Source organism: Oryzias melastigma, linkage group LG7 (genome assembly GCF_002922805.2).
Source record: "Oryzias melastigma strain HK-1 linkage group LG7, ASM292280v2, whole genome shotgun sequence".
Lineage (NCBI taxonomy): Eukaryota > Metazoa > Chordata > Actinopteri > Beloniformes > Adrianichthyidae > Oryzias > Oryzias melastigma.
In genome coordinates, this window is record NC_050518.1 from 8,508,032 (window position 1) to 8,529,272 (window position 21,241).

The following is a 21,241-nucleotide window of genomic DNA, read 5'->3' on the forward strand; positions in this document are numbered from 1 at the left end:
CAAGGGTGACATTAGGAATCTCTTTGGAATGCACAATAAAACATATTCTCACATTCTGAGCTGATTTGGAATCTTATAGGGCTCAAAGCACTTTCTGCAGGATTCACTTCCTCTGATGGAGGCCACCATGAGGGTATAGAATAAAGGAAAGTCAGAGAGCTGCCATTAACCACTTCCCTCTTCTTTTCCAGCCCACAGATGCACCACCCTCTCCACTGTCTTTTACTTAGTATGAGAGCAGGAAGAGGGACATCTGTGTATTCTGATAGTACTTGACAGTGATTATGTAGAATATATGATCAAATCAGTAGTATGTTTTTAATTAAAGTGACTTTAAGACGCGTTTTTTTCGCAGTATTCTGTCAACGCCAGCACCCGTCAAGTGTGTGAAGCGAGTGTGCCATGAGTGTGCACACAGGATGGCAGCAGCATTGGTAAATGGACAGTGAGGCCCTTTTATCAGTTGATTAGCAAGCAAGTCTCGCCTTTTCCTGACTGATTCTGTATTTCAAGTGTGGAAAAGAGGGAATAACAGCCCTTAATGCACTTTGGCACAAGCTTCAAACGGCCGACTGTCAGGAAGGCTAATCTGCGTCTTTTTCCCCCCTTCATTCTTATGTTTTGACAATAAAGATAGCCTATCACATCTCATTACAAGCTGCCAGCTTCCCGCCTTGTCCCAATACGTCCGACATCTTGTCCCAATACCCAATAGGACTGCAGGGACAGCTGCTGAACTGTGTTTAACCTTTACTGTGGCACCTTAGTGTTTTAGTCCAAATATATTAATGCTACAGATCAAAATAAGTATTAGTACCTTTAAAAAAAAAACTGCCAAAAAGACATCAAGGTCATGTCGATTCACAAAAAAATCATTTTTTTTAAAGAAAAAGTTGCAGTGTTTCAACTTTCTAAGATTGTTAAACTTTATTTTAAAAAGTTGTGCCGTTTTTCCTCTCTCATGTATTTATTACCCGTCTCCAGATGTGCACGTAAAGTTACATCAACATTCGTGATCTTTTTCAGGGAAAGGAAGTGCAGTGGAAAAAACAAAAGCTCCAACCAAGTAAGCTTCATTAAAATGGTCCACAAAACAAAACAAGAAATGCAAACAAAACAAAAAAATAAAAGAGAAAATTAATCAGAGCGGGACTTTTTCTTCAAGAGAGAAAAAAAAGGAGAGGAAATGAACAATAGCTGAGGAAAAGGAATAGAAGAAAGGAGGTGGGTGGTTGAGACGTCAAAGAGTAAATGTGAGTGAAGCCCCGTCCTCCTGATTTACAGACTTTTTATCGGCCACTTGCATCGAAGCGGGGAAAGCGTGGGCCACGGCTGTGGTGGCGTCCGCTGGTGGACACTGCTGACAGACGGGTCAAAATACGGCTTTCTTCTGCTGCTGATTAAAGACGTGTAACAAAAGGGTGGAGGGGAGGCAGAGGATAGATGACCTTACCAGACGCAAACACCCACCGCACGGCACAAGAGACACTTTTGCAACATTTAATGAAACACGGCAGCATCAAAGAAATGGTTTCCAGTAGGAAGGCTACCAAAAAAAGACACAAAGATGTAACAAAACTCAAATATTTATTGCTTTGAGGTCACAAAACTAAAGAAAAAAAAAAGATTCAGGCAAACGTGAGCCATCAAAGTAAACAAATTTACAAAAATGACAACTTTTCTTTTGGCTCAGATACATTACAAATAAAAGCTCTAAGAAAATCTAATGCAATGTATAGACCCTAAAATGCCCATAAATAACAATAAAACCACATTAGAAAACCTCAGTTAAAAAAAATCCAAAATAACATTCCCCAAAAAGTCATTTGTAAACTGTGTTTTGTATAAAATGCAAATATAAACTTAGTGACTTTAGAAACTGAACCTCACAGTAAAAAGGCTCCGGTTTGATTTAAGAAACACCATCCTCTGCTGGACGAACCAACGGGACAGAACAGCAGCAGAATCAAGGAACACAGCAGATATTAAGGTAGTGCTGAGATAAAGAAACGTGTGACCATCGTAAAAAACAAATAATACCTCGAGGCTCCTCAGTCACAGCTTGGTAGAAAATGTAGAAATGACTACAACCATAGTGTCTAACATGGAGAAGACCGAGATGAGAGGAACCCGAAAGAGGAGAACATTTTTGGTAAAGTTTAAAGGTATGATTTTATATCAAGTATTGCACTTTCCCAAAAAAGATTTTATGCTTCACAGTTTGATTGTCTCTTTCCTCCTAATGTGTGTCACATTCAAGAATACTGAGTAAAACTAGCAGTAAAGCTTAAAAAAAAAAAAAAAATTCTTCTCAAGTAATTCTTATGTTCTTGTCCTAAGCTGGTTTGTAAAAAAAGAGTGTATTTTTTTTTATTATCTCAGAATACTTTTGTTACTGATTTTGAAAAACTATTCCATGCATCTTATGTTCCCTGTGTAACGTATAGATCCACAGACATACAAGAAGCCATCCTGATTTCCTCCAAAAACACTTTCTGTTAAAAATAAAAGTTTAAACTCCAGCCACCGTGAAAGCACAAGCTTCCCAATCTTAAAATGGTGGCACACTCCTTAAAAAACTGAACGAGAACCACAAAGACATAAGCATTCAGGCGACCTAAAAAAAAAAAAAAGGAAAGAGGAAATGATGTCACAGCTAGAGTGTAATATTTCAAAATAACTGCCGACTTTCACATGTGTCAACAGCACAACTGCTTTAAAGGACCCTCTTTTTTAAGGCGTTTGGAGGGGCTGCATTGTTCTTAGCGATGGCGAGACTCTCCAATAAGGCTTGAATCCCTTTTCCTCTTGTTCCAGTAACCTCCACAACAGTGGCACCAACCTGGACCTTCTTTAGAAAAAGTATCAACCGGGAACATGAAGCAGTGTCCGTCTGGGCTCAGTGCAGACGAAGACTCCATGTCCAAACTCCCGTGCCAGCCAGCCAACAATCGATTGACTTGTAGTGTCGTCAATACAGCAAAGGGATATTAGAACTGGCTTGTTTTTTTCAAATATTAAAAACTTCAGTGATGAGGTCAACATTGTCACTGGATCTTAGACAGACCACTAGCCAGGAGGAGTCTGAAGGGCACAGTGGAGCGTGACACAGTCAAAGGCAACCTGTGGAGTCCTGCAAAGAGACAAACATCAGCGTGGTATTAAAAATATTGTACTGCAAACGTTTTTGGTTTATAAAAAACTATTAATCACTATTCAAAGGTAAGTTAGAAAGTGCAGCAGAGCTGCCATCTATACTTTGGGGAGGTGTGCGTGCAGTCGGTGGGCCAGTGCTTGTTTGTGTTGGGTGGAAGTTTAGAGGGTGTGTGCACTCCGAGGGCAATGTGCCTGAAGGTCCCCAAGGGGGAACCAGACTCTCCTCTTGTCCCTTTAAAACTTCCTGAAAGAATTGTGCTCTTTCTATCTGAGGAAGAGGGACCAACCCGTCGGGAAACAGGGCCAAAGGTGGGGAGACTTGTGACACGGCTATCCAAGTGTAAGCTCATTTCAGCCCAACGCAGTGCCACAGACACAAGTGTTTCAAACTGACCAAAAGCGCGGATGAGCTCTCTCTGTACGGCCCAGGTGACTGTCTTTATCAGGGAAGCTGAGGTGAGACCGGCGAACATCATGTTGTAAAGGAAGACGACGTAGAAGTTCTCCAGCCAGTTGTATCGACCGAAGTCTCCCAGCAGGTCGAAGCGGGTGATCCCTGATGCAGAGGAACAGACGTTACATGCACATGCTCTGCTCAAGCTAACCCTCAGCTACAACACTTTCATGAAGTACACATGACCTCTTGTGGATGGCTTTAAAACTACAAGTGATGATTTTGCAGAATTCAAAACGTGAGGTCCATATCAGTTAACAAAAATGTTTGTCACCGAGTTTCTGAAACAGAGATCGATGCATATTTGAGATTATTCATCACAAAGTCCAGCTGCTGAAGCAGAGTTTAGTTTGTCAGTCTTTTCTGTTAAGAAGCCTCCTAAGCTTGAGTGAGCGGATGAGTATTTTAAATGCTGTAATCCAATATTCAGGTTGTGACAAAGCAAAAACATGTTTCCATTTAAAATGTTATATAGCATTTTTTTTTAAGAAAGATTCTGACCAGCTTCGTAACTTTGAAATGTGCATCATTCCAGTTTAGGTATCTAGCTTTCCAAAGCATGAGGCAGAATTATTAGGAAATAAATAAATAAATAAATTAGGCAAAATCTGAATTCTTTATTCAATTCTCTAATTGTAGGGGCACTGGAAGCTTTAGTGGTGTCAGAAATTGTTTTTTTTAAAGCGTAGGGGCTTAGGGATGTGTATCCCTCCACCGGGAGGGTGACCATGGCACAATATGACGCAGAGGAGAAAGGCGTTTCTTCACGTGGGGATGCTCTGAAGCACAGAAGTTTACATTCAAATAAATGTAAGCAATGACTTTCTGTTTTAGCATGACTTTTTAAAGCTAGAAAGCACGTTTTCGTTATGTATTTTCCGAGTGCTGGCAGCTACGCCGTAACGTAGACGATAGGCAACTATTCATGACCTCATCGAGGGTTAGTAACGTCCAAATTTGAAGACTATTTTTCCATAATTCTCTGTTTGGAGGGCTAAATGTAAGGGTAGGGAGAAGCCGTAGGTTAAGAATTCAGATTTACACTTTTTTTCCCCATGAAATTTTCAGTTTGTAGGTTTGTAATACATCAAAACTGGATTTTATTCAGAATAATTGCTCTTTTTTAATTTTAAACATTTGAATGCATAACGATGGAATTGTGGTAAAAGTGACTAGAAAAACATTAGAATTGAAAAATGTAAACACAAAAGCTTTCATTTGAGCAGCATTTAGTGTTTTGAACAGTGAGAAACGAGTGTAACTATTTATTATAGCAAGCACAGAACACACGTGAACCAGTTTACTGCTTACTATGCGGCTGTAATCTTTGGTAAATGTGGAAGCCACGTCTTACCAAGTGTGCGGGAGAAGACTGGCAGGGCTGAGCTCAGAATAAGCAGCGAAACACAATTTGCAATTATCTGAAAGAAAGTGACATTTGGTTGTAACGATCAACTGTAAACACAAATGATTTGTTAGCACCATTTTAACCTGAGGTAAAGGGAATGTGGTGCTCGACTGTTACATACCTGGGTCAGGTTGGTGTCTTTGGCACGAGGAAGGAGACCACAGAACAGAGAAGAACTGTAGAAACCAACGACTGATGATAACATCAGGTAACTGATTTTCTTTAAGGACAACAGTAACATATGCAGGAGTATCAGATATAGCATGTAAATATAACAATGACTAAGCATCAGAGTTTTTTTTATTTTTGAGGAGCTATTTGTAGGCTGTTGAGTCAGAGGTAAATGATACTTGTAGTTGAGTACCAGTTGAACTGTGTGGACTCACTCTACTGCCAAAATATACTATTGGCTTTAGTAAAAATGTCATTGAGTTTGTGGATTTTTCCAAAGAAATGGAATGAATGATTACATCTACAGCAGTTAAGGTGATGAAAGGATACAGGATGAGAACCACTTGAACTGCAGCACCTAGTGAACCAAACATGGAGAAAGAAGCCATCCCCAGATGAGGGTCCTACAACAAGACACAAAACTCAGTAATGGCACTGAAAACTGTCTTCCGTAATAAAAGTCTTGCAGCAAGTTTCTTCACCTCCATTCCTCTGGGCATTGCCGTTTCATCCAGCAGCAACTCCAATACATTGAAACAGACCATTAGAACACACATCACCTGAAGAGGAACAGGAGTTACACAATTACCCACAACCAAATTCAATTTACCGGCAGGATTTTCATAAATGCGCATCAAATTATATATACCGTCAGTGCCAGGAGTGCTATCATTACCAGAGGGTAACCCAGGTTCCGCTGCCATGGGGATGCTTTCCTGCGCATCTCTAGGGAGGGAAAAAAATATTTAAATGAGTGTACGGGGAAAAAAAAGTTTTAAAATAGCAAGAAATGTCTTTTTGATCCATGTTACCCAGTGCTACACGCTTGGTCCGGACTGTTTGATACTCCTGTCTCAAAGCCTCCATGTTTAGTTTAGACCAACACGACTGGTTCCCACCTACAATCAGATGTAAACAAAAGAAAAACACAAGGCAATTTGATTGTGCACTGAGGTAAAAACATGGTCCCTACATGCTTTTTCAAGTTAAAATTAAGACCTTTTTTAAGACCAAGCACATCCAAAATAAAGACCAATTTCTAGGCCTGTTTACCAGCCCTACTGACAAAGAAAAATGAAATCCTTGACTTTCAGAACAAATCATTTCTTAAATAAACAAAACCACAGTACTAGTAAATGCGAAATACAAATAAAACTATATAGTAATAAAACAGCACATTTTTTAAGGTATAATTTCCAAATTCATAAATTGAATTGTTTTAAGGCTTTCTAAGACCCCAGGAGAACGCCGTTCTCACAAGTGTGATTAATACACATACTTACAGTTAAGTTTCCTGCGAAGAGAGTTTTCCTCAAACATGGAGCAGCTCAGTGTATCTTCTATATCTTCCAGCAGCTTAATAAAGACAGAATAGTTTTTAAGAAAACTGGCAAATATAAAATAAACCAGAAATCTACACCTGAAAAGCTGGCCAAATCAGTGGTAAAAAAAACTAAAAATTAATATATTTAAAGTCCGAGTAGTTTCTAATTTATCCAGGTTGATTCCATCAAAGTAGCAGGTAAAAGAAGCATTTTTCCCTATCACCTTTCATAGTTTCAAAGTTTAACTAAATATACATGCAAAGTAGATTCTGAAAACCAGAAGTGCATCTTTATTGACAATGACTGAAAAGAGCATTAATTACATAGGAGCAGAATTAAAATTTGTATTTCTGAAATACTTAGTAAAAAAGGAAAGTTAAGTATTACAACCACTAATGTTTAATCGATAATCAACTGCAATTATTTGTTTAGTAAGTGGGTAGTTTAGTTGGTAGACCACGCAATAGACCTCCTTCATTACGACATTTTTGTCCATTAAAGCTATGACTTGATTTGACCTCATTTGTAAAAAGAAAAAACAAACATTAATTGTACCTTTTATTTCTTTTTTTAAACTTAGTTTTACAAAATGAATGTTATTTGTAACTTGTGTGTTAAAAAAACCAGGGAAAATAGCTGGAGCTATATCAGGTAAATAACGGTCTTTACAAAATTATAATTGTGTACTCGTTCCTATAAAATGTAGAAATTAATATTAAGATTGAAAGTATTTTTTTTCCAAATAAACATTTTTTAAAGCCATGTAAAGTGACATTTTTAGTTGTTTTCCATGTGTAGGCAGAACGCCTTTTTTATTTGCATTAGTAAGCGTGATTAAAAAATTCACTTTAAATACTGATTATGCATCACATCTTTTTTTCTGCCATAAACACAACAAATTAAAAATCTGCAAAGAAAGTAAGGGGGGTTCAGAAAATGTGAAGTGAATAGCTGTGATGAAAAACAGCCACACAGAGCCGCCAGTGAGGCTGCAGTCATTCAGTCGGTTATTATTTTAACATTCAGTCTGTGACTCACCCGTGGCTTGACTAGCAGGCTGCCCGTTACACTGAACATGCGAGATAACCCAAAAGGGGTGCACACTGAGGAGACAAAACCCATAAGATGATCAGCAAAAGTCAAAACACAATTCTCACAACTCCTAAAGGTCGTTGAGGTGCACTTACACAAAAGCATCAGCACTCCAAACAGAGAGATACCCGAGTATAGGTAGGGAAGGTAATACTCCCACAGGTCTGCAATTGAGAGACGAAAAAGGGAAGAACACTTGCAAAACTGTGTGCCAAGTTCATATGAGAAGTACAGCAGCTATAGCAGAAATGACTCACCATAGAGGCTCTTTCGAGCTATGTTGTCATGGAGGAGAGCTGAAGCCACCCACACAATGCCCAGCACGAGCAGAGCCAGCAGCAGGAGCAACACGACCGCTTCATACACTCTTGCCATGACTCCCTACACAGCCACAGAACAGAGATATAGAACACTGCTGTAAGTGAAGGCTTTCTTCATATCTTCTATATGTAAGGCAAAAAGAAATTCAATACCTTTTTGGATCCTGCAAATCCCTCTGACTCGGTGAAGAAATAAGCAAAGGGCATGAGGAAGACCAGGGACAAATTGGAAAAAAGAAAGACTAGGTTCCACAAGCCTGAAAAGATAAAAATATATATTTTTAGCACTTGCATTTATTTCAGTTTGAATGAAAAACCGACAGTACCGCTTTCTACCACTGGGGGGCTTAACATAGCAAAATAACAAGAAAGCTCACACAGGCCAACACTAAAAGAAAAGAAAGTTATACAAAAAAATGAATGTCATTAGTGCACAACCACCATTCCTCAATAATACCTACAAAACTTGTATTAGTCTGACTCACTTCAGCTGAAAGCTAATGAGGAGTCAGCAGCAGTTAAACAGAATAACTCCAAACTGTGAGGTCAAAGCTATTCTGATCCATATTAATTATCCATTTGCTCACAGTGCTATTTCATATTGATTCAGATTTTATCACAGAAGCAGCGCTGCCCTGTGGAGTTTGACTACGCTCAAGAGAAGCCGATACTTTTTACTGTGCACTGTAGTGTTGTAATAAGGCTTTATGGTGTACCATGTATGAGAGATCCGTTGAGCCACTGCATGTAGTAGCTGTGCGGAAAGGTGAGCAGGACTTCGTTTGACAGAATGGAGATGGGGAGAAGCAGCACAGCACACGCCGCGACAGACAGGGTGAACGTGCACAACCACAGTCTGCAGGAAGAGAAGTCAGAACATGAGCAGCCTCTGATTAGGCTCCACGAGAGAACAAATCAGCAGGTGGAACACTAATGCAGCCTCAACTATCTGCTCCAGCGTGAAAGGACAAAGTGCAAAAAGGACAGTGAAGTCATATGGCAACACACTGAAAAAGTAAGGCAATAAAAACACAAAGAAATGGCCTCTACATGTCATTTTGATAAGCGACTCGGAAAGGCGTCTCCAAAGAGAACATTCTGCTGGTAGCTGTTATTGGAGGTTTTTACTTACGCAATTTTATTGACTGTAGCGTCTTCAATATCATCTGGAAAAAAGACAAACAAATCGATGAAATTTAATGCAAAAACTTTGTCCTTTTTGTAGAAAAACAGAGGGGTCTGATATGTTGTAACAAAAAAAAAAATTACAAAAGCGTTTCCAGTGGCCTTTTAAACACGATCAGTATGTTATTTTTAGCCATAAATAAAGGACATAGTATCTGCAGAGCGGCAGGACTTCATTAGAAATTCACCTCAGAGTTGTGGAAGGAAACTTAGGCACGGAGAAAGCACATGCACCCTCCCCTTCTGGTCACTTGTCCTCCCTCTAGCTTACAGCCCCTCACAACCCCAACATAACATTACTGGTGCAACAAAAATGGCGAGCAATATTGGAGCTATCCAGCCGTACAGTTAGGAGGCAGATGCCAGCTCAGACCAGGAAAACAAAGACGCTAATAGATCTATTTGTGGATCTGCAAGTGGATACAGAACTTTCACAAATAAACTCTTTTCCAAACTGCATTTTTCTTTGCTCTTGATTCAAATATTTTAATAAAGAAATACTCAGAAATGCAGTTTTAATTTTCTTTATACCTGTCCTCCATTGTCAGAAAAAAAAGATACAATAACATGCTAAAAACACTGTTTTCATCAGAGTGGGTTTTTAAAGCAAGTAGGCATGGAGAGAATGAAGTCTTTATGAAGGTGAAGTCCAGCACTCAGAGAAGGGGGCGGGTTGGAGGCATACTTGGAACATTTTGTTCAAGAAAGGCCAAGAATCCAAATAAATACAGCAAACATGCAAAGCCTGAAGACCCTTCAGTTGGGCTTTTGAAAACTGTTCAGTAACACAGAGCAGAGACCCACAATAAATGTTTCAGTTGTTCTTCCTACATCATTAAACAAAACCTTCTTTAGTGAAAGTTGTTACAGCTGTTGGAGAAGAAGGTAATCCATATGAAGCAACAGCCAATTCTTGGCTGCTCTGTGTCGCAAACAACTCTGCTCCATGGAGTTGCACAATCGTCATTTGGCTGCAGGGCACAACTGTGCTTCTGTCCTCCGTGACTTGTATGGGAGTAATTACAAAGCATGGGTACACGTGCACACAAAGTGTCCCCCCCTGCTGTGGTGACATCCTGAACACTTCAGCAGTCTACATCTAGCGTTTTAAAGGGTTTAAAAAAAGGTCTGAACTCTTATTACAGTGTCAATGGAAACAGAATAATAGCATTATGACAAATTGCATTACAATGGTAGTCATTGTGGAGTCTCCTTAAATGCCTTTCAGGTGACTCAGTTTATGCTGCTACACTTTCATCACCCCTCCTGTAGTCCATGCACAAGACAAATGATATATCCTCTTCACCTCCAGAGCTTCCATTTTTTAGCTAAATCCAGATATCAAGAAATGTGCATGTGACCATGCAAAAAAAAAAAGAAACAGCGTTCCACAAAGGAACACGTTTCTGAACACCTGTGGGAGCTTGTATACAGTTGCCAACCTAATCTGAGGAAAAGACATTCCAAAACACAACGCACTCAGTGTGCCTGTTAACACCCTGCCTCCCTGAAGGCAACTTCTAATAAGCCTTTGATGAAAAGATTTCTCACATACCACCAGAATGCGGGAACTAAAAAGATTCAACTCACCTGTGACGAACTCAGCAGTCTTCTTGAAGTGGGTGAGAACAAGGTAGCACACCATATAGAGGCATGTAAAGAGGAGGATGCAGATCTGAATGAGACACACAAAACACCATTGAAGTTTCTGCAAGCAACACGGTGGAGGAAATGATTGACAACTCAAGTGTGTGTGAAGAACAAGTCGTCAACCATTTGTGCTGCCAACTGTTGCTAGTAAATAATTCCTCCTTTTAATCTGATTGAAATCTGATTTTGTGCATTCTAACAGGTCTTTAAAAGAGGGGAAAATCCAAGAAAATAAAAAAGGAGAAAGGTGAAAACATTCACTCCTTCACCTCATTCATGAGACAGATGGAGTCTAAAGAGTAACTCTTTGTCCAAAACAGAGAAAATGAGGTCAAACTGTTCTAGATTAAAGGGGGTTCATGAACAAAGGGTTCACAACAGTAAAGGTCACCACCATATTGCAGCTTGATACATTAATCTAAAGTTACTTCATCCTACATACAGACAACAATCTGTTGTCTGGAAAAGCTTTTGACACACAGCCTAAAGAAACAAACTGTTAAACTCCAAACACATTTCATATTTTAGTCAATTATGGAGAATAAAAACTCCATATCAAATATCAAGTCAGTACAACTAATTTGTAATCTATATTAAAAGTTGTAACAAAAATGGACATTAGCAGCAAAAGTAAAGACAAATGTTTCAGTAGCTTTGTTTCTATTAGACAAATGCACAAACTGTTATCAAAATTCAAGTAATATTGGAAAAAAATGTTTTTACACTGTTTCTATTAAATCATAATTATGTGAATAAACACAAACCAACTCGTGCAATAGGTCATTCAAAAACATGGTAACAGATATTAAAAATACTTTGATTTATAGCAAATATATTCATATTTCTGCCACGGCAGTAGCGCATATCATCATCTATCAAGGGAGACGTTGGCGTCTTATCTAGGCCATGAAGTGGCGAGTTCCTTACACGTGAGAGCGGCTATGTATGAAGCAATTTTGGGAAATTGTGGTTAGTGATTTTACAGTGGATCCAACAATTCCGCATGACACTCAACTTTTGATGAACTGTGATGCTGTGGAACCTCTTGTGGTGCCTGCTGTGTGGTGGCCAAGGCAGCCAGTTCCTACCAGCCTGGTATCCAGTTGTTGGTCACGTGACTTATTTAATTTTTAAAAAGTGTTTCCATTGCAGTATTGGGAAATATGTCGATCTCTATACGCCTTAAAAACCACCTCCTCCAAGTGCAATAAATGTGAGATTTTTTCAAAATAGTGTTAATAGTTTGAATAGTGTTCATGTTTTACATTAGGCAAATTTATTATCGCAAATCCTAAGTCATTATTTTAAGCAAAACTTTTAGTAACTTTGTTTTCTTTAGCACAGCTAGATACCAACAAGCCACACTTTATATAACGTTTCCTCAACATAAATCATGCTTGCAGTTTCAACCAAACATTACTAAGAAACATGAAACCCCTAATTATCAGTGTCAGATTTTTTTCAGCCCACGCCAACTTTGTTTTGAAGATGCAACCACTAGATTTATAGCAAAGAGAATCTGGGATTTGTGTTTCTCCCCTGCACGACGTCTAGTGCCCTTTTTCCATTCCTGATCCCAGGGATAAGAGTGCACAGTAACAAGAACTCTTTTCGTTATTAGTCACACATCTCAGAGCCAATTTTTTCAAGTAAGTCTTGTTCCCTTGCCAAATTCTGTCAACTAGAATGATTTGCAATCACATGTCAACTTTAATCACCAAAGAAAAATGTCAAGGGATGACATATTCCTGATATTATTTCCTTCTTTTTCTGTCAGCGCTCACTGGCAGTTGTTTTGTGGAATATTAATGAGAACTTATACCTGCAAATGAACACATGACCTGCTTTTTAACAGGTCTGTTTTAATGTATATCTATTCCCTTAGTAAACACTCAACCTATGCAGGAGTTGGGTTAAAAAATAAAAGATTTTAGACCAATTGACCAGAGGACCAGTGTGGTAAAAAGTAATTTACAATTCTTTGATTACTAACCCTCTAAACTAATAGTGCTTAAATTAAACAACAACTTAATTTTTATGGTGTTTTAATCTCAATATTTCTTCCAGACTCAAAATCTTTTCAAGAAAAGGACGCTTTCTAGAATTACACTAAAATTATGGGGGATTGAGTTTCAGCAAAAGTAGCATCAAGCAAGTTTATCTTTTATAAAAGTTTTGGGTTTTGTTGTAAGAAATTTCAAGTTAATAAAGCATAGTTATCTGCAAGGTGTGCAATAAAAGCATGACCCAAAAGGCAGCAGTGTGAAATCCGATTGCTTTCTGTATGACACAGGGAATGCCTCAAACTGGCCAAATTTCCATCAACATAGAAAGAAAACTTTAGACGTTCCAGAAAAACCAACCCACGCCCCCAAAAAAATCATCTCCACATGACAAAGAAAAAAATCTCATAAAAATGTTCCCCTTATTTTTCCATTATTGTGTTTGTATTATTGTTCATTTCAAAGCAGATCAATAAAAGAATATACTTTGACTTACATGTTCCATGTGTACATAGTTTATTTTCTGAAGTTAAAATAACTTTGAGTTCTCCTTTTGGAGTCTGCCTTTTAAATATATTTTGTATCCATAACACTAATGTCACCAATTATATATGTAGGCAGAGAAAATGCACTTGACTTTTCATACGTCTTTGTAGCATTTGTAGGATATTCCAGTCATTTTTTATTACTAAAAGATGTCTGAAATCCTCATCCCCACATCTGTATTTTTGTTTTTTAGAAATTTGCCTCTAGGTTGTGGGCGAGGCAGTTTGTGCACAAGTAACCCTATGTTGATACCCCAGCATTCCTTTGTTTACATTCTCCCCACAAGCTTGCAGCCACTCAGTGTAAAAAAATTTTTTTTTTTTAAATGGAGCTACTCAGCCATACGGATCTATTCCTCTGCAAGTGAATGAATCCGAATGGAGAGGAGAATAGAGACTGACCCGACCATCGAAGTTGCCGTGTCACAAACCAGAGCTTTTCCAAACCTGAGGTTTTCTTCTGCTCCTGATCCAATGCAATTTAACTTTATTCTGTTGAAATATAGCTCAAAATATCAGGGGTTTCCACTTTAATTTGTAAGCAAAATAAATGGTCACCCAGCAAACGTTTATGCAGATTCACCTTTGATCATTTTCTTGTCAACTAGATTACATGCACTTAAAAAACCTGTTTACTTGCTTTAGTGAAAGCATTTACTAACTATTTTAACTTAAATCCGTTCAGTAGTATAAATGCAATCGTAAACTACATGTGAACTCCCTTTTAAGCTTCCTCTTTTAATAAGAGCATTGTGACTTCAGGTTTAACAGAATGAAAAAGTTCAAATCAAAAATCTTTTTGTTAAAATGCTTAGAGTTGTACTTTGTATTTGATAAAGGACTAACTCAGCATGTATTAGTTATAATATCAATTATCTGACACCAAGTACATGACTTGGCTTTTATTAGTAAATATTTGCCTAATTTTTGTAATGATGAAGAACTGATACTCAATGTTAATGATTTAATCATTTGAAAACTTCCTACAAGCACTTAAAAAAACAAACAAACCTAATATTATTAGGAGTGAAAATGTCAGGACACAATGAGGGAGCTGTCTTATTATTTTGTGTTTTAGGAGTTTCCACAAAATACGTCACTAGTGGAAATGAGGAAACTGAGGTAGATCTGCTGACTAGCGTCCTTGTTTTTGAAGACTGGGTTTGTACGCAGTTTCAATTCTTTTCTTTCTCCATCAAATTGACAAAAGCTGTCAATATTCAAATTCAGTATTTAAGAACCTGTTTTTCAAAGCATGCCAGGGCTGACAGAGGACAAAAAAAATGAAAGATACATTTTGTGACACATTTTGTAAACAAATCGAAGCCAAGAGGTGCAAACGGACGAAATGTTTGACATTTCTGTGGACTGTCGCCTCACAATTATCTCAGGTGAGGAGAGATCAGCTAACATCTGCACACCATGTGCTCAGATTTTGTTCACATTAAAAAGTTCTGTTCTCTCATGTTCACAATCAGCTTTTTGTATTCTTAGATATGCACACTATCCTGCATTTATCAAACTAGAACTCACTTATTTACATTAAAACAATATAAATAAATAATAAAATGTGTCTCTAAAAAGGGTTACAAATGTATCATCTATTTTGAACTTTAAATGTCTAGTTTTGTCCAAAATATGTGTGCCATTGAGTGGCTTCAGATGTCAAACTGTCAAAAAGTGATAAGCTGTCAACTTTGGACACACCCAAAGGATTGGGTGAAAAAAGTCAATAAATACTAAGGGCAGAGTACATGCTGCTTTTGCAGAAATCACACTAAAACTGGAGTTTCACACCTTTATTCTGAAACTGCAAGATTTTTTTTTTTTTACATAAATTTGCAAATGTATGTATGACCTTCTATATTAAAAAAAGAAACTACTACTTTTATGTGTCTTGGCTGAACAAAAAAATAAATAAAGAAAAAGGTTATATTGAAGATTTTTTTTTGTGCAAATTTGGTTAAAAAAATTAGATACATCTTTTTTTAATTACCAAGGAAACAGTGTCAAAGATGAAACGTATACAAATAACTAAAGCAGGCGTTAACAGCTAAAAGAATATAAAATAAAACCTGAAAATACACATGTCCACTAATTCGCACTATCAGCAATACTAGTTTTTTTCTATGATCATAAAGATGAATCATTGAATTCCCACTTTAAGCAGAACCTTTAAAAAATAATAAATTGTGACTCAGAAGCTGCACTTTTTCCTCAGAAGCCGAATCCCTCATTTAAGGTCTTTTTCCAAATACTTTTTTGCACATTTCAAATTTGAATGTTATGTGAGGGTCAAAGGTCAGTATCCTGTGCCTTGTTGTAAGAGGGCAGGTCAATTTTCTTCCTCAAGTCTGAAGTTCAACAAGGATTATTAGTTAAGTTTTTATCAAGTTAGCTATGTAGGCAAAAAAATTAGACTTATTTACAGCATAGTGCAATTAAAAAAAAAAGCTTTTTTTTAGCTGCAAAAGGACGACGATATGCAAAAAAGTAAAACTTACCAACTCAGTTTTGGTGCTGGAACATTTTCCACATAAAAAAAAACAACTTTTACCTCTATAATTAATCAAAAACCTTATGTTGGAAAGTTCCCTAACTGGGTCGTGCTGTATTGTTTGGGGTGTCCACCACACACACAGGAACCAACCGACGGCTTCCAGCCCGGCGTCACTTACTATAGTTTCCCGGACGCGGTTGTGAAATAGTTGCTCCCGAACCGACACGTCGTCCGTTTCCATCCTGGGAAACCATACCAGTATCCTCAGGCTGAAGGCACAGAAGTCGGCTAAAACTTTGGAAGACGGCGCATCATCATCTTCTCCTTGAGCTGCGGCGGTCGCGAGCTTTCGCTAGCAATGCCCTGTTTAAACGGCTAATCCGCTCGTGCGCTGATGAAAACCAGAGGGGAGGGGCTCTTGGGGGGCGGGGCTTAACTCAGGAGCGAGCTGAGAGAGATCCCGAGAGCTGTCAATCAACACTTCAACACAAAATTAAAGCTGATCCCCTTTACAGCTTATACTGAGGATGCTTGGTAAACAAAACATATTCATTTTACTTTTGTTACGTCTTTATTGTTTATTGTTAATGCTAGGTTAATCTAAATACATATAAAAAATAAAATCAAGACTACTACATCAGCATATTATAACTTTCTTTTTAAAAAAAGTATGAAAAATGTAACAAAACATCTCTGCTTTTAATGCTAATATTTATATCTATATTTACATACTAATCTTTAATCACTTGGGTGAGAATCCATCAGTCTCACTGTGGATAGAATAACATTTAGCAATATTATATTAATACAAATATGCAAGTTACAAAAATATACACCTTTCATATCCAATCTTATTGTTTTACTTTCTATTTTTGAGAAAGTAAAGGGTTTACTCACCTTGAGAATTTCTTCAAAATAAAAAAGTCATTAGTTTACTTTAAAGTAAACACAATTTGTAAAGTTTAATTCATCACAAATGTGAGCCCATAACTTTATAGTTTGTGGCCTTAATGATTTTTTTCATTACTAAATTAAAGACTCAATGAAAATTGTGTTTTTTGCATGTTCTTGTTGCATATTTCTATTGATGGAGAACATATTAAGGAAATTAAGCTTAAAAGAGCATTTGTGAGTATTTCTTTGTTCAAAACGTTGTAAATCAGGAGCAGACGATAAAAAGCCAGTTAAAAAAGCTTATAGGTGTGGTGTACAAGCTACAAAGGCAAGGCGAGTTTATTTGTTTGGCACATTTCGTGTACAGAGACAATTCAAAGTGCTTTACATAAAACATTCAAAGAAACAATCAAGAGAAATAGTAAAGACCTTCAACCTGGATTTAAATACACTCAGTGTTTCGGCTGATCTAAGGTAAGTAAGAAACTATTTAATATTTAGAAAAAAAACGTCTTTGTTTACATTTCATTTATGAAAAAATACATTTGTCTATTTATAGTTTTTTTTCGCCAATAACACAAATGCAAAGAAGTATCTTATTTGTCTAAAGGGTGAAGTAAAACCTTGTGGTTCCTTCTGGGAAATTATAAGTGAAAAATTCAACCGAATGGCTGTTTAAATTTTGAAGGTTGAAGACCCCTGATCTAAACAGATTGATGTCGGGAAATGTGGGCAGGCTTACTCAACAGTCACGCCTGCAACTCAGAGGCAAATTTCTAACCAACTACTGAAACTATGTCCTAAAAAACTAAACGTTATTTTCATAATGAAAAACCTTTTGAAATAGATAGCTGATCAAAGTGGGACTTTAAAGTAGGCAAACTTGTTATCTTGTATTTGTCACATGTGTGAGCTAAATAGAATTACGTCATTTAGAGTTTTTGACCTTTCTTCTTCTTTTTTTTAATCACTTCATTAACTAATTATTGTTTCCAAAAATACTAAATGAACTCAAACTGCTATAATAACCTCACAAATATTCCCTTTTCAGGAAACCTTTTCCTTATTGTATCTGTTTATATGATCGATGGCCTTTGTTACGGCAGATTGTGTGTTGAGAAAGCTGTGTAATCGAACTGTCATGATCCAAAGTCCGACTGTTGCAACAGCATGAGCTAACTTCCACTACGGAACGCACTTGAAAGGATTTCTCTGGATTTAAAAAGAAGAAAATGCGTAAGTAATTCAGTTTTCTTATATAAATGTGGAATTTTATATGAACAATAAATTAATTATTCCTAAAGTTAAAAGTATTTTTTTTACGATTCTCCTTAAAAAACAAAAAGCAGAGAAATTCTCTGCATTTACAAGCTAAAGGATAATGCTTACCACCAGCTAAATCAAATCCGTCTTATATAATATGTTATTTAACCGCTCTGATGGATTGCAGAGATTAAAAATGAGTTTGAATGTTCTTTCCAGAATGATTTAAGCAGATGCACCATCAGGGAGCACGGATGTAATTCATTTTGAAATTAAAGGTTAAACAATTTGAGAAATATGCACTGACATTTTAGATTTTAAAGTAAATATTTTTCTCTGTTTACTCCAGGATGACTGCTTATCTCTACAGAGTCAGAAAATGGTAAAAAGCGTTCTGGTGGCCTACGCCCTGTGGGTAGTAGGTGGACCTTTAGGCCTTCATCATCTCTATTTAGGAAGGGACAGTCACGCTCTGCTGTGGATGCTCACATTGGGCGGATTTGGGTTTGGATGGGTCAGAGAGGTCATACGTATTCCCGCATACGTCAGGGCAGCCAATAAGGATCCAGAAAAAGAGAGAAGAAAGGAAAACAACAGGGCGCTCCCGCCTCCCGGCCCCATCCGTTTTGCAGGACAAGTGTGTGTGGGGATCTACTTTGGTGCGGTGGCTCTGATAGGACTTAACTCCCTCAGTTTCTTCTACTTGATCGTCCTGCCGTTGAGTGTGGGTGCAGGGGTTCACCTCGTGTCCAGTGTTGGGGAACAGACCTCAGACCTGAAAAAAACCTTGACGGCTTGCCTCGTGACGTCCCCGGTGTTCTATGGCAGCACGCTGTCCCCACTTCCTATAAGCCTGGCTGCCAGTATCGCCGCTTCACAGCATCGCAGGTTCAAACCTCCAAAGACACCCAGCAGCACACAGAAATTAGGTAACCTTTGGTAAACTTTGGCCATCTAAAAATCTGAGAACTGTACTAAAAATGTGCTTTCTCCACCTCCTATTCAGGTCCAAGACTTTATAAGCTCGCCCTGGCCTGGCTTGCCTTCTCTGCCCCAATAGGTTACTGTGTTTTTTACAACACCACAGCCACTCTGTACTACATTTCCGACTCTATTGCAGCACTCCTGGATATTTTCTGGTTTCTGCCTTGGCTCAGGGGTGTGCTGGAGTACATTCTTTTAATTCCCTATCGGATCTTGTGCGCACTCACCGGAGGGGGGTACCAGGAGGAGGCCTGGAGAAAGATTCTGGAAATACTGCTGAAAGAGTACACGGAGAAAGAGAAACAGGCACTGCAGGTGGGCGGCGCGCAGTGATCAATCAAAACGGCCAGTGAGTGTGCAGCGATGTGGTTTTTCATAAAGTGATGTGTTTGTGCTTCAGGTTTTTTCATTAAAGTCAGATGCTTCGCTTGAAGAAATAACTCGAAGCTATAGGGAGATGGCCAAAACATGGCATCCAGACCACAACCCCAGTAAAGAGGCAGAGGAAATGTTCCTGAAAGTCCAGGAGGCTTATGAGGTCCTGCTGCACTGGCACCGGCCCCAACGATCCAAATAATGTGCCTGGATTCCTAACTGTTTTGAAGGTTTTGATTTCATTTCCTTAAAAAAAATGCCTCCATCCGGGTCCACAGCCTCATCAACAGTCATCATTGACCTCCCTCTCAAATATCTCCATACACTTAAACATTCTCCAACCATATTACCCCAATCCTCCAGCAGCTGAACTGGCTCCCGGCTCACTTCAGAATCAAAAATGTAATCTATATGCATCCAAAACCACCCACAACCCTACGCACCTCTCCAATTTGGTCCACATTGTGATTCCATCCTGTTCCCTAAGATCAGCATCTTCTCTGCACCTGACTGTTCTCTCTACCGTCTCAGCACCAGGAGGTGTAAAACCTTCAGCTGGAATGTTATGAACACAGACTGCCTCTCTACCTTTTAAACTCAAACCTATCTGTTCAAACCATCATATTAATAGTAGTCTCCACCACTTCCTTTCTTACTGTTTATTGCTTTTAATTGTGTTTTTAACTTGACTTTTATGCAGCGTCCTTGAAGGGCCTAAAATAAGCTTTTTCAATAAAACATATAAGTATTATTAAAAAGAGGGCTGTGCAGTGGTGTAGTGGAGAGTTTGCATGTCTTCATGTGTGGGTTTTCTCTGGCTTCCTCACTCTGTCCAAAAACATGCTTCATAGATCGATTGCTTAAACTAAATTGTGACTGTAAGTGTGTGGCTCTGCAACAGGCAGGTTTACCTGTCCAGGGTGTACTCTACCTTTGCCCCCCAGTGGCCAGGTTAGGCTCTGGTTAAAGACCATCTCCAATGAAAATGGCACTTTTGGTGTTTTTAAACATTTTAGCACTTTTTGTTATGGTGGAGAATATATAAAGTAATTAAGCCAAAAATTGCCTTTCTGAGTATTTTTTTTTATTGAAATCATAGTGAACGAGGAGCTGATTTTAAAAAATGCTATTTGAAAAAGCTCTCAGGTGTGATGAAATAAACAACTTAATTTTTGTCGTCTGAGCTGGCATCTGACTCCAAACTGTATGACTGGATAGCACCAATGTTTATTGACATTTTTTTTTTTGCTCCTCTTATGTTAGCGTGGGGTTATGAGCAGTTGTAAGCTAACAAGAGTGTAAATAAAGGGATGATGGGATATTAGTTAAGGCTTACTTCATTGCCAATGTTGCCATCCACAACTCAGAGGCAAGTTTCTGAAACTTTGTTTTAAAAAATATTTTGCTTAAATACAGCATCATTAAAAGATCAATGAGAAAGATTTTACAATGGATCTTACAATAGATGATTGGAGTGGAAATTAATTTATTAAAAATGAATCATGTACACAGACCTTTTGAAACGTGTTTCCTTCACCTACCTGTTGCTAACCTGCTGCACTTTCCAATGGAAAAACTCCTCCTAACCACCTGATTTGGATTCAAACTGCAGTTTGCCGCCACCTTGTGGCGACAAAAAGGTACTGTCAGAATAAACCATTTTCATCATGCAAGTGAGCAACATTTAATAACTGTTAGGGTGATTTCAGAAGCTTTTTTTAGGTAAATTTTTAGTCACCATATTATCCAAAATAAAAATATAGTGATATGTATCCATGCTATAAAGTATAGCAGATCTGCTTTCTGGATTGGACCCATTAAGTCTCAAAATATATATATCTTTTGCAGCTAAATCGTGTGATGTTTTGCCTACATATGTCTAATTCACTACATATATATATATATTTTAATAATAA

At 38.0% G+C, this 21,241-nt stretch overlaps 2 protein-coding genes across 2 annotated transcripts; one reads left to right on the plus strand and one right to left on the minus strand.

The window, feature by feature from the left end:
* Positions 1-1,570: 1,570 nt before the first annotated feature.
* On the minus strand, positions 1,571-16,217 carry lmbr1l (limb development membrane protein 1-like). The gene is made up of 17 exons (XM_024293047.2): positions 15,988-16,217; positions 10,702-10,786; positions 9,059-9,092; positions 8,643-8,782; positions 8,080-8,183; positions 7,864-7,987; positions 7,702-7,770; positions 7,553-7,617; positions 6,473-6,545; positions 6,002-6,088; positions 5,839-5,915; positions 5,672-5,749; positions 5,520-5,593; positions 5,140-5,230; positions 4,965-5,031; positions 3,551-3,712; positions 1,571-3,133 (listed from the first exon to the last, which is right to left on the minus strand). The coding sequence occupies exons 1-17, from the start codon at positions 16,048-16,050 to the stop codon at positions 3,048-3,050; spliced, it is 1,479 nt and encodes a 492-aa protein (XP_024148815.1). The 5' UTR covers positions 16,051-16,217; the 3' UTR covers positions 1,571-3,047.
* Positions 16,218-17,850: 1,633 nt separating this feature from the next.
* On the plus strand, positions 17,851-20,838 carry dnajc22 (DnaJ (Hsp40) homolog, subfamily C, member 22). Its single transcript, XM_024293064.2, has 4 exons — positions 17,851-17,939; positions 18,316-18,895; positions 18,973-19,265; positions 19,351-20,838. Exons 2-4 carry the CDS (start codon positions 18,346-18,348, stop codon positions 19,525-19,527), a joined length of 1,020 nt encoding a protein of 339 aa, XP_024148832.1. The 5' UTR covers positions 17,851-17,939; positions 18,316-18,345; the 3' UTR covers positions 19,528-20,838.
* The last annotated feature ends 403 nt before the right edge of the window (positions 20,839-21,241 follow it).